The sequence below is a fragment of the Mirounga leonina genome, unplaced genomic scaffold, assembly GCF_011800145.1.
Source record: "Mirounga leonina isolate KUSES-001 unplaced genomic scaffold, KU_Mleo_1.0 Mir_101664, whole genome shotgun sequence".
In the NCBI taxonomy this organism is placed as follows: domain Eukaryota; kingdom Metazoa; phylum Chordata; class Mammalia; order Carnivora; family Phocidae; genus Mirounga; species Mirounga leonina.
In genome coordinates this window covers 2,250,123-2,263,765 of record NW_023270175.1, presented here as the reverse complement: position 1 = coordinate 2,263,765, position 13,643 = coordinate 2,250,123, and the positions used below count along the sequence as shown (strand labels likewise).

The 13,643-nt window shown below is 49.4% G+C and overlaps 1 protein-coding gene across 1 annotated transcript; it reads left to right on the top strand.

The window, feature by feature from the left end:
• The first annotated feature begins 8,415 nt into the window (after window positions 1-8,415).
• On the top strand, window positions 8,416-12,186 carry IRS4 (insulin receptor substrate 4). Its single transcript, XM_035005354.1, has one exon. It carries the CDS (start codon window positions 8,416-8,418, stop codon window positions 12,184-12,186), a length of 3,771 nt encoding a protein of 1,256 aa, XP_034861245.1.
• The last annotated feature ends 1,457 nt before the right edge of the window (window positions 12,187-13,643 follow it).

Here is a 13,643-nt window from a genome sequence, read left to right as displayed (position 1 = left end):
TTTGGAAGGCGGTTGTTTTGAACTTTGAACACATTTTACCTACAGAAGCGCGATTAAACAAATGTTGGCTGGATTTATAGGCTTGCCCAGAGAAACTCATTTAATTCACAATATGTGGAAATTCTGTCCGTATATTGGCTACGGGAATATAGTAGAAAGCATACTAACCATTAGATAAAAATTAGAAAATAAAAACAATTATAAAATAGGTTTATAAAACGTATCAGGACATATTTTGCATGTGTAAGAAAGAGCATGTTTAATTAAAGCAAGTAGATGAAGCCTTCTTAGAGATTCTGAAAAGGATCCCTATCAAGAGCACTTGTGGTCCATGAGGTATCTCCATTTTAATGTCAAAACATATATTTTTCATTTTTATTCACTCGTTCAGGTATTTATTGAGGATCTTTCCTATGTGTCAGGCACTGTTCTAGGCACAGGGAATACATGGAGAGCACACAGGAACCCACGGAGCTGACATTCTAGTGTGTGTGTGTGGGGGGGGGTGGTGGTAGAGAAACACAATGGTGCCAAGAAGTGGAAAGTGCTTTTCCTCGATAGAGATTTTATGATCACCATGACTCTATGTTTATGACCAGCAGTAACTGTATATTCATCACCCTACATGCTCAGGGTTGGAAGTTCTCTTTGTTCCCAACTGAAACTAAAAAGGGGGGGGCGGGAAATAGGGTACAGACATTTTCCGAGGTTTCTGACAACAACTGCAAGATGGGAAAGGGATATGTGTGGGGGAAAAAATTAGCTCAGCTATGATGAATGAGAAGAAAAAAATGGGCATGATTCCTTTGAGGAGGAAGAGGTGTTACATCAGGCAGAAGTCACCAAGCCTTGCCATCACTCACCAAGAGTTTGGGTGCTGTTAAAACAAAACAAAACAAGAAATAACAAATGTTGGCACGGACATGGAGAACAAGTAACCCTCATGCACTGTTGGTGGGAATGTAAATTGGTGCAGCCACTGTGGGAATAGTATGAAGATTCCTCAAAAAAGTAAAAATGGAAATACCACATGATCCAATAATTCCACTACTGGGTATTTACCCAGAGAAAACTAAAAGATCAATTCGAAAAGACATATACACCCCTGTGTTCACTGCAGCATTATTTACAATAGCCAAGATATGGAAGCAACCCAAGTGTCTATCAACAGATGATGGGTTAATAAGATGTGATATATATAATAGAATATTACACAGCCATAAAAAGGGATGAGATCTTGCCATTTGTGAAAACATAGATGGACGTAAAGGGTAGCATGCTAAGTAAAATAAGACAAAGAAAGACAAAAGCCATATGACTTCACTTTATGTGGAATCTAAAAAACAAATGAACAAACAAATAAGAAGCAGAATCAGACTTATACATACAGAGAACAAACTGATGGTTGCTAGAGGGGAGGGGTGCGGGCTGGGCAAAATGGGTGAAGGGGAGTGGGGGATACAGGCTTCCAGCTATGGAATGAAGAAGTCATCAGGATGAAAGGCACAGTATACGGAATATAGTCAATGGTGTCGTAATTGCGTTCTGTGGTGACAGATGGTAGTGGCGCCTGTGAGCATAGCATAACATATAGAGTTGTCGAATCACTGTGTTGTACAACTGAAACTAATGTGACATTGAGTGTGAAATTTAAAAAACATTATCTGGAGGAGGAAGTGGTCTGCATTGACCATTTACGGGCTATCTGAGACATTTCTTTTCTCCTTTCCCTTCCTTCCTCCTTCCCTTCCACCATGCTTCCCTCCGGTCCCCTTTCCTCCCTTCCATCCCTTCTTCTTTCCTTTCTTCCTTCCCTCCCCTTCCTCCTTCCCTTTCTTCCTTTTCCTACCCTCATTTTTTCCTCAAGGTAAACATCTACTGGTGATTTCCAGGCACCATACTAAGCGTTAGGGATACGAAGATGAATATGGCACAGTCCCTGTCCTGGTCCTCAAGCAGTTTATAGTCTACAACACTGTTCCTAAATCAGGGGTTAGTCATAATCCCGGGGTAGTACTTTTAACTACTTAAGAGCCTATGTATCACAAGCCTACCAACCAGAATATATGCTGGTCAAGGCTCTCGAGTAGGGTCTTGGAAATCTCCTGTGCCAGTAGTTAACTTTGTAGTGGCTAGATATTGGAGACACGGGAGGTCCTGAAGGACGGGCTGAAGAAGCCAGGACAATGGGTGGGTAAGAGCATTTGGGGAGGGGAGGTAGTTCCGAGGGGAGAAGCTACGTGCCAAGGAGGAGAAAATTATTAGTCATTCTAACAGTGACTGTCATTCACCAATGATACGACTGTATCAACAATACGAACTAAATCCTTAGCTCTACTCGATATCCGATGCTTAGGAAAATTGGGCACTGATTGTAGTAAGATTATGTGAGTGAGCGAAGCTTTCCTGAGTGAGTCTTGAGCTCAGTCTCGAGGAAGGTGACTGGCTTTCATCGGTAATTAGGAAGGACAGGACATTTAGACGTGAGTGATATCCTAACAGTGGAAATGGATAAATCATATACAGAATGCAATAAAGAGACCAACTTAACCAGTGGTGTGGGCAGTGAGAAGGTACTGTAATAGAACGAGGAGTGACTTTGGGAGAATGGGTCGCGTGCAGCCAGGGGATGAGAAAGCGGGTTGGCTGTGGTGTCAGTTGGGAAGAGAGAAACCTGGAGGTTAGGAGTTCAGTTCCAACACCGCGGAAGGAAAAATGGGGATGCTCTGTACATCCTTAAGCAAGGAATGGTGTGATGAAAGTGACATATGACAGAAAATACTCTGTTGACCATCTGGAGACTGAAGAAGGGTAAAGCTAGTTTAAGAGGCTGCTTCAGCAATGCTGGTAAGAGTTGATTAAGGCCTGGACCAGGATGCTGACTATGGAAACAAAAGGAAGGGTTCCATCTGGCTGATACTGCAGGCCCATGCGAGGAGTGGAGAAAGAAGAATCAGTGAAGAGCATAATACGAATGACATCTTAAATAAGACAAAAGTGGACAGGTAAACATCCAGAAGAAAATGCACGTCTCTAACACTTAGCTCTTTTCAAGTAGCAAATTTAGCCACGTGACGCTGCTCTTTAATTTATAAAATAAGGAGTCTAACTTCTGAAGACGAGGCAGTACGAACCGATGATCTCGCTGAGGCTAAGAACAAGGTTGCCGTAGGATACCAATGAGGGATAGCGTTAGGCCAAATGTTTTATTGTTCCTTTATAGTTACATTAAAAGAAACGCATGCGGCGCGAAATCTTTGAAAGGTATGTGAGGTATCTGCTAGGTTTCATTGTTCTGATGTTTACTTATTAAAAGTCATTTCCAAATGAGTTTTATCTTCCGAAGGTGGAGGGAAATGCTTGATTTTTAACTGAGTTAATTTTCAGTTGACTCTTAAGATAACAGGGAGGCTTGAGGAGCCTAATTAAGCCATGTATTTGCTCTAATTACTTTAGCTGCAGAGTGCGAGGAAACAAAAGCGGCAAACAGACCTGTTCTGGGTGCAGCACTCAGGCATTTGACGGTTGTTTGCTCCAGCAGAGGTTTTGAGTAGCATAGAAGTAAAGAAGCTGAGACCAAAGCCGTCATCTGCAAGCGGTGGCCGCAGCCACAAATCAGGGGGCAGCCCTTATCCCCGCGTAGTGCAGAAAGCATCATTCATTGTGCATGGCTTCATTTACGTCCAAACACAGAGAAAGCAATCATCATTGCTAGCACCCGTTTGTAATAGCAAGGGTAGCCCCACATTTTTATCAACATAATTGGACATTAGCTCACAAAGACTGTGGAGCTAATACCTAGAGGGAAAAAAAAATTATATATTGGGCAAGAATAATAGTGCTTTTATACTGGTTACTTTTTCCTCTTAGGCTTTCTTCTCTTGAACAATGCCCATATTTAATGCAACAGTTTAATTTTTAAGCTAAGTAAATCCACATTTCTATTATCCATTTTGATTTTAGCACAAGTGGAGTTTAGAATACTGATGATCATGTTTGTGAGGAAAAAGGCTGATGAGTTTTTATCGTAGCCACTACTCAATTCAGTCAAACAACTGCTTTCCCAAAACGGGATTCACAGGAAATTTCTTCTAAAGGCAAACCCCATTAAAGGCATATTTCTTCATGAGATAGAAACTGTTTTAGAGGTACCGTGGCTGTGCTTATCCAGGTACACCTGACTATCGAGGTGTAAAACACCAGCTGAAATGCTTGCATTTCCCCCTCCCTCAGCTAAACTGGCAAACAAGAAATAGTGGAGGTGTTCTTACATCTTAATCTGTTGTTTTAAAAAATCTGTGTTCGCGACTCTGGGCTCAGAGTCCAGCCTCTACAGAAATTATACCTGGATATGGAAAACAATTTCTTTCTGGGGTAATTTGTCATGCGTATGAAAACAAAAGCAACAACAACAAAAAAGAGGCGGGAATCTATAACCAAAGAGGAGTGGAGCATTAAAGCACCCATCTGGTGAGTTCAAGCCAAATACAAAGTCTCTCCTTTTTGCCTCAACCATCTAGATGTCTGTACCACCCCTCTGCTTTATTTTGCCTACAGAAACCTGACCTAAACTAAACTATCCTATATCTTTAAGTTGTCCAGGAAGATGAAAGTTTAAATATATGTCGGACAAGCAGCAGCTTCTGGTGCAATTCAGTAATGATGGTCTCCCCCAGAGAGCTTTGGAGTTGGCACAACTTTTAGAACTGAGGAGATCTGGTTGACTTATGTAAAGAAAATAATGTTCTTCTAGCCACACATTCTCCCTGTTCACAAGTACTGATATTTGCCCCATCTTCTCCCACTGTAGGAAACAGACAGAGTAAAATCCCTCCCTGCAACATCTCATTATATCTGTAACTCCATTTTGATGCAGCCAAATAATAGACTTTGGATACAAATGATCAGCCTTGGTAATCTTGCACTGTAATTGTTTAAAAAAAATTTTTTTTTCCATACTTCTTTCTTAACACATTGATTATTAGTCCTAGGGGTCTCTGCCAGAGTAGAGAATAATGCCTGACGAAGAACTGTTTAAGAGGACCACATAAAATTTAACAAGTTTAGATGCTCTCCTATAGTCTGTTGATAAGAGAACAAACTTAGTTGTCTCTTTAAAGGACCATATAAGCTTAGATATATGAGATTGTTTAAAAGAAGAAATGACCGTGGTGGTATCTGTGTGTGTGAATCGCTCTCTCCTACGCTGCACTACAAACCTCACTGTACCAAATCTACACACCTTTCAAAATAGAATGGAATCAAGTTTAAATGCAATGCTTTTCATTAATAGACTGGGGAAAAAACTTTCAACAAATATGATGGAAGTTTTGATATCTTTATTATGTAAACAAGTGGCACAAGATAAGGAAAAAAAAATACTAAGACTCCAAGAGATGAAGCAAAGTCACTTTACAGAAGACAGTCTACTGTCAGCAAATATATAAAAGTTTTTTTTATCTCACTAGTAAACAAAAATGCAAATTAAAAGACCAGTCCAATACCATTGCACCCATGTATCAGTGATTTTTTTTTAAAAATAAGAATGCCCAATTCTGCCCATCAGTATGGTGACATGGTAAACTGATATAATATTTTTGAAAAATAATGCATTGCATGTTCATACCTTTCACCCAGTAATTCTACTCCTTGGTTTCCACCCCAAGGGACTAATTCTAAACAAACAAACAAAAAAAGCTATAGGAACAAGATGTTTGTTGCAGCATTATCTATAATATTACAAAACAAAAAACAGCCAAACAGCACAAAGCAGAGGGATTCTTAAGTACATTAATATACAGCTGCCTAGAACACTTTGCAGCGTTTTAATTGACGTTTAGGCTGATCCATAATAACACAGGAAAATGTTACCTTGTAGCACTGAAAAGAACAAGATACAAAATGATATAGAGTGTAAGCCTACTACTCTATGCCAGAACTCTGTAAGGACGTGAGGATTTAAAAATCTATTATTTTCAGTATTTTCCAAATTTTATTCAGGATGCCATTTAATGTCTTTCAATACATTCTAAAATGTCATGTCTTTACAGCACTTCCAAATGCATTGCCTTGTTTCCAAAACATTTCTATCTAAAGCAAAACCCTACGCTTGCAAAGACTCATGAAACGTCATAATACCTATGATAAAATTTTTTTATTTTTATTTTATTTTATTCATTAGCATTTGGGTTGTAAGTGTGGGAAATCTTCTACGTATGTGACCAGGCAGCTGAAACATGTAGGGAGCAGCTCCAGTCAGGGCTCTCTGAGCATCCACACTCATTGTGCTTCTGAGAGCCCCTTTCAGAAACCACCGCTGTTCGGAGCACCTGTGAATATGCTGTGCTTATAAGCCGGCGGCAGCAGAGGGAATGTTAATGTTTCTAATATTTTGGAGACAACCACAACCAATTTCTTTTTTCCCCAAGTGGGAGCGTCAAAAAGGAACCCTTCACCCAAATCTGTTTATTCTGCTCCTGAGAGAACAAATTCTTAAAAGGACAGGGATGGGGTTTATTTTTATGATGTATACACTGCTTCGTTTACTGTTAGATTTTATAAATAATACCCTTTGCAGCATCCACCCTAGGGCAAAGGTGAACCGACATTCCATTCTTTCAGAGAGAAATATCACTTGTCTCCCCCAAATCCCTCTTTGCTCTTGTGGCCACTCCTTTGACATTTTAATGTAATACTGACCCATCTCCACACTTAGGAAGCTGAAATCCTAGTAAAAGACAAACTGAGAAAGAGACAGAGAGAGAGAGAGAGAGAGAAGGGGGGAGAAAGAGGGAAGAGAGAGGCTTAAAGAGGTTGCACTTACACTCCAGCAGTTTTTCCAGAAACAAGGGAGGCAGTAGTTCTTATTTTTGTGATGTCAAATTGTAGACTGAAATTCAGCAAAAATCTTTTCTTGACGCGAGGGATGTGAACTCTATTCTAGGATATGTATTCGGTGTGATCCTTTGTTCTGGGTACAAGCTTTTCTGTTTCTAAAGTTTTTCGGTCTCGCTCAAGGAAAGGGAAACAGTATTATTTTGAGATTCCCTTAAAGGCGCCTTTCGAAACATCTCTCACGGGAAAATACCACGACAGCTCATCTCTGGCGTATTTCAGTAAGCACCGAGTCCGAGTTTTTTCAACATGGCTGTATACTTTGCAGGCCCCCAAATTCGTGCTCTCAGAGACATCACTAATCAAATAGCCAGAAACCGCATCTTTAGCCAACCTGCGTTTCGTGGACTAGAAACGCTCTCTGATTAGAGAGCGTGTTCATTTTAAAGGCATAGCTGTGATTCGGGTGCCTGAGAGTCGCGGGCTTTTGTCAGGGCTGGAGCGGGCTCGGGAGTGCCTGCAGCGCGGTGGGAGGCAGGTCTGAGGGCCCCGGTCGTTAACACGTTTCCAGGGGGCTGCCCACACTTTCTCCCCGAGACGCCGAGCTCGCGCGGCGCGCGGCGGGAGCCAGGGGGCCCGCCTGTGACAGGAATAGAGGATTTCTGGGAGGGACAGGGAGGGGGGGAAAAAAAAAAAGGGGGCGCCCGCCGCCGGCCCCCGGGTCACCGCGGCTCAGGGATCCGCACGAGTTTTAGCACTACCATTAACAGCTACTTGCAGAGGGTTGTTTACCGCCCGCGTGCGCGACAGCCACTCGGCGGCGCCCACTCCGGGACCCAAGCCCCGCCCCCCTCGCCCCTCGGCTCCCCTCCTGCCCCCCAAACTAATTAATTCAAGGCTGCCTCCCTGCCAGACACTCCCATTGGCTCCCTTCCCGCCCAATGAGAACCCGGCAACAGTTTCACCTGGCTCCCGCTCCCTAAATAAACAAACAAACTGTCCCGCGGCGGTGCTAGCTCTCCACCCCGGCGCCGCCCGGGACGGGCTGCGCTCCGCCCCCGCTGCCACCTCTCGCCCCCTCCAGCCAATGGAGCCCGGGCTGTGGTGCCCCCGCCCGGCCCCGATCGCGGGCCGCGCTCCCCTCCGCCCCTCCCCGCCTCCTCCTCCCGCCCCCTCGTGCCTTCGTGGACTCCTCGGTAGGACCAGCGTGGCCGGGCAGCCCCGCCTCCTCCCGTCGGTCCTCCCGAGGCCCACAGGCCCGGAGCTTCGCGGAGCGTCTAGGCCGGGGAGGCGGCGGCGCCGCCTCTCGGGCCCGCCGCCCCCTCCCCTGCACACCTTGGCTGGCGGCGGCTCGCGCCCCTCCACTGCGCCGGTAGCTGGAGCCGCAGCGGCCGCCGCGTGAGGCAGCGGTCACGTGTTGTTTTGCCCGCCGCGGCGCGCTTTGAGTGGAGTGGGCGGGGGCGGGGCCGAGGCGGGAGGGGGCTGGGGCGGGCGGACAAGGGTAGACGGCCTCTCCCCCCAGCCCTCCCTTCCCCGAGCCCCCCCTCCCCCTCGCTCACCTTAAAACCATCGTGCATCACCATGGCGAGTGGCTCCTTCGCTCGCGACCAAGCGACAAGGAGACTGAGAGCTGCAGCGGCGGCAACGGCGGCGGCTCTAGCTGCGGTGGCGACCACCCCACTTCTTTCCTCGGGCCCCCCGACCGCACTCATTGGGACCGGGTCGTCTTGTCCGGGAGCCATGTGGCTCTCCACGGCCACTGGCTCCCGGTCAGACTCGGAGTCCGATGAGGAGGACCTCCCCGTCGGGGACGAAGTCTGCAAACGCGGCTACCTGCGGAAGCAGAAGCACGGGCACCGGCGCTACTTCGTGCTCAAACTCGCGACCGCCGACGCCCCGGCTCGGCTAGAATACTACGAAAACGCCAGGAAGTTCCGGCACAGTGTCCGCGCCGCGGCGGCGGCGGCGGCGGCGGCGGCGTCCGGCGCCGCGGTCCCCGCGCTCGTCCCGCCGCGGCGCGTGATCACCCTGTACCAGTGCTTCTCCGTGAGCCAGCGAGCCGACGCGAGGTACCGACACCTCATCGCCCTCTTCACCCAGGACGAGTACTTCGCGATGGTGGCCGAGAACGAGTCGGAGCAGGAGAGCTGGTACTTGCTGCTCAGCCGCCTCATCCTCGAGAGCAAGCGCCGCCGCTGCGGCACGCCCGGCGCGCCGCCGGATGGGGAGCCGGCCGCGCGGGGGGCTGCAGCGGCGGCGGAGCCACCCTTCTACAAGGATGTGTGGCAGGTAATAGTCAAACCCAGGGGGCTGGGGCACAGAAAAGAGCTGAGCGGCGTGTTCCGGCTCTGTCTTACCGACGAGGAGGTGGTGTTTGTGAGGCTGAATACCGAGGTGGCCAGCGTGGTCGTCCAGCTCCTGAGCATCCGTCGCTGCGGGCACTCGGAGCAGTATTTCTTCTTGGAAGTCGGTAGGTCCACCGTCATCGGTCCCGGCGAGCTGTGGATGCAGGTCGATGACTGTGTGGTGGCCCAAAACATGCACGAGCTCTTTTTGGAGAAGATGAGAGCCCTGTGTGCAGACGAATACCGAGCCCGCTGCCGCACCTACAGCATCAGCGTCGGCGCCCACCTGTTAACCCTGCTGTCCACTAGGAGGCACCTGGACACGCTGCCGCGCGAGCCCGGCGGCTGGCTGAGAAGGTCCCGCTTTGAGCAGTTTTACCACCTCAGGGCCATCGGTGACGGGGAAGACGAGATGCTCCTCACCAGGCGCTGCCTAACACCCAGCGAACCCGTGTCGCCCTCCAGGCAAGGAAGACTGCACCTGCCCCGAGCGCGCAGGTCCCGGAGAGCGATTTCAGTGCCTGGCAGCTGTTTTCGTCGCCTCCCCCCCAGCCCGGTGCGTGTCCCGCCTGCCGCAGAAGTCCCGAGCGACAGAGCTTCTGGCTCCGGCAGCTCTGGGGAAGAAGGCAGCCCTCGGGGCCCAGAGGGTCAGGAAGGAAACGGAGGTGACTACATGCCCATGAACAGATGGGGCTCGGGAAATGGCCGGGGTTCCGGAGGTGGCCAGGGCTCCAGTGGCCAAGGCTCCAGTAGCCAGGGTTCGGGAGGAAACCAGTGCTCGGGCGGGGGGCAGGGCTCCGGAGGAGGCTGCCAGGGCTCCAGCGGTGGCCAGGGCTCGGGGGGCCAGGGGGCAGGAGGAAACCAGCGTGCAGGCGATGGCCAGGGCACTGCAGGTGGGCACGGCTCGGGCGGTGGCCAGGGAGCCCGCGGCGGCGGACACGGCTCAGGCGGTGGGCGGGGAGCCGGAGATGGCCAGGGCTCAGGCGGGGGCAAGAACCCCGGAGGGGGCAAAGGCTCAGGAAGTGGGAAAACCCCCGAGGACAATGGTGAGCGCGGAAAATCTCTGAAGAAAAGGTCCTACTTTGGCAAATTAACTCAAAGCAAGCAGCACATGCCGCCTCCTCCGCCGCCTCCGCCCCCACCGGCTGGAGCAACTGGTGGTAAAGGGAAGTCCGGGGGAAGGTTCCGGCTCTATTTTTGTGCCGACAGAGGAGCCCCAAAAGAACGCAAAGAGGCCAAGGAGGTCAAAGACTTAGAGACCCCAGAAGGTGCAGCGCGGGGTCCCCACAGAGCCAGAGCTTTTGACGAAGATGAGGATGACCCATACGTGCCAATGAGGCCAGGGGTGGCGGCCCCTCTCCCAAGCTCCAGTGATTACATGCCAATGGCTCCCCAAAACTTCTCTGATTCAAAACGCCACTCTCGGTCACCTTTTGAAGATTCAAGAGGGTACATGATGATGTTTCCCAGAGTGAGCCCACCACCTGCCCCAAGTCCCCCCAAAGAGCCGGATGCTGAAAAGGAGGAGGAGTCAAAGGACAATGACAGTGAGAGTGACTATATGTTTATGGCTCCTGGAGCCGGTGCAATTCCAAAAAAACCCCCAAATCCTCAGGGTGGCTCTTCCTCTAAAAGTTGGAGCTCCTACCTATCCCTGCCGAATCCTTTTCGGGGCTCCCCGTTGGGACAGAGTGACCACAGTGAGTATGTACCAATGTTACCTGGAAAATTCCCTGGGAAGGGCCTAGACAAGGAAGCCTCATCGAACCGGGGCCCCAAAGATGCCCTTTCAAAGCCTTCAGTTGAGGGGTCATTCTCGAAGCATGGAGATGGGGGGTCACCCTCAAAGCCTTCAGATGATGGGCCCCCCAAGAACAAGGCTAAGAGACCTAACCGCCTCTCTTTTATCACAAAAGGAAATAAAATCAAGCCAAAATCACAAAAGCCCACACGTGAACAGAGAGGAGCTGACAGCTCTCGTGACTACGTCAACATTGACTTCACTAAGAGAGCGAGCAATGTACCAGCCCCCTTTATCCACGGACTGCCAGGTTCGTGGGGCATCATTGCTGGCCCCAGACCGACAGCCTTTTCTAACTATGTGAATGTGGACTTCGGACTGCCATTTCCAAACCCAGCACACAGGCTCTCGAATCTTTTCAGAGCCATTCCAGGTGCCAACCCCCTCTTTCTGGAAGGTGCTAGGTGGCCCCTTGCGCCTCTTCTTCCCAGCGCTACAGGTGGCAGTGCGAATGAGGAAGAGGGCGACTACATTGAAGTGATTTTCAATCCAGCAATGACACCGGCCGTGCCTTTTGGTGACAGTGCCATTCGCTATGATGCTGAAACAGGTCGCATCTATGTGGTCGACCCGTTTTCTGAGTGCTGTATGGACATTTCTCTCACCCCCAGCCGCTGTTCCGAGCCACCGCCTGTAGCTAGGCTGCTGCAGGAAGAACAGCAGCTGGAGCGAAGACGCCCGCAAAGCCATTCGCAAAGTTTCTTTGGGGCCGCCAGGGCCGCGGTCTCGGCTTTCCCAACGGACAGCCTCGAGAGACACTTCTCGGCCTCCTTTGCCTCGGCCGCCGCCGCTTCGGCAGCTGTGCCGGCCTTAGCCTTGAGCCGGGCGTTAGCCGCCGCCTCGGCCCTGGCCGTGGCCCCGGGCATCGGGGCAGCCGCGCGGGGCTTGGAGGCCGCCGCTCGGTTTGACTCCGCCTCCGTCCGCTGGTTCCAACCTGTTGCTGGCGCCGCTGCGGCCGCCGAAGCGGTCAGGGGGCCCCAAAACGTCGCCGGTGGCTCGAGCCCGAGAGCTCCCAACCCCTCGGCAGACCTAGCCGGAGGTGAGAACGGGGCCGCCGCGGCCGCCCCGCCTCCACCGCCTCGCCGCCCGGTGCCGAGTCCCCCCGAGCGAGAGGAGCCTGACGACGAAGACGACGACACCTACGTGAGAATGGACTTTGCCAGACCTGACAACAAGAAGTTCGACCCTCCCCGCAGAGGTGGGTAATTTTGGAATCCTTTTCCCGAAGTTAATGGTTATTGCTTAATGAATCGATGTTTACGGCGGTAGGAAAAAGCGAGTTAACATTCCATTAACTGGTGCCTATTTAGCACGAAGAGTAGAATTCAGTTTTCAGTATTCGTGCCATACCTTGTGATCTTTGCAAAAAACTTAAGTTTGGATCCAGTCATAAATTTCTTTATCTGGGGGGAAGAAAAACCCGAACCCTATTATCATTTCAACACTGGTTCTACTTTTTAGGAGTAGCTAAAGCTTAAGGAGATAGATAGATGATAGATGATAGATAGATAGATAGATAGATAGATAGATAGATAGATAGATAGATAGATGCTTTCAAACATCCTTCCCTGACACTTAATGACTTATGCAGACAGACACCATGCATCGGATCCTATCAACTTTTCAAATCAACAGGTAAAAGCGACTTTGCTACAAACACCCATATTTGGTTACAAAAATTTTAAGAAGAGCACCAAATATTAAGCAGTAATCATCGACCGTAACTTCTGGGGGAGGTACCCTTTCTCCTTCGAAAGTTACTTTTTACAAAAGCAGTCATTGTTGTGCTAGTTGGCTGTGATTTACCAAGAAGGTTAAATCTCCATTGTTAGCCTGAATGTCTGGAGGGCACAAAACAGAATCTGAAACAACAGGTGATTAAAAGAAGAGCGTGTTTGGCTCGGGAATGTGTTGTTGCGTTGATTTGTTTGGTTTTTATGCAGGATGCATTGCCAGAACCCTTGCTGGTTCCTTGCCTGTCACTAGTATTGACAGGCAAGTCACCTTCCCTGTGCCTCGTTTTCTTCATGTAACTCCCCCCAAAGAGGGAATGGTGACAACTTGATAATGGGTATGAATATAGTTCGAAAGGGTTAAAAAGCTTTGAAAACAGCTCCTTGGTGTGTCTTCTGGGAAATCCAGTAAAGCAAGATAATAAGGCGAGGCAGAAGACCTGACCCCAGGGAACAGCCTACCGTGGAACAGTGGGCAGTTTGTAAAGGGTTACTTTTCCAAAGGAAGAAATAAGGGAGAGTGGGAGCTGTCAGACTTGAAAGGGAGACTTGGAGTAAATCTACTGTGTACGGTATGCAGGGTTGTTATCAGTGCGCCTGCAGACATTCTCAGGAAATGATTTCCGAAGATGATGTCTCCATAGTCCGTGCCTTCCCTCGTCAGTAAGATTGTGCTGCTTCCCCAGTGAAGGGAAGGGATGGACCCCAGGAGTTTTCATTCCAGTAGTCAGTTTAGTGAAGATTTTTGCTTTGCTTGCTTTGTGGAATGCTTTTGTGATTGGATCTCTGCCCACTGTGCTTGATCAGGCAGAACAAGTCGGGGACTTGATCACAACAGTCACCTAACAAGCTCCCTATTTAGTGCAGGTGTAGCCCCCTCCCCTGCCCCCCGCCTCTAACCCACTCCCCCCCGACCCCGCCACCGTAGCT

Coding starts and splice junctions, on each gene's coding strand:
- IRS4 (XM_035005354.1), top strand. CDS start 8,416: ATGGCGAGTGGCTCCTTCGCTCGCGACCAAGCGACAAGGAGACTGAGA.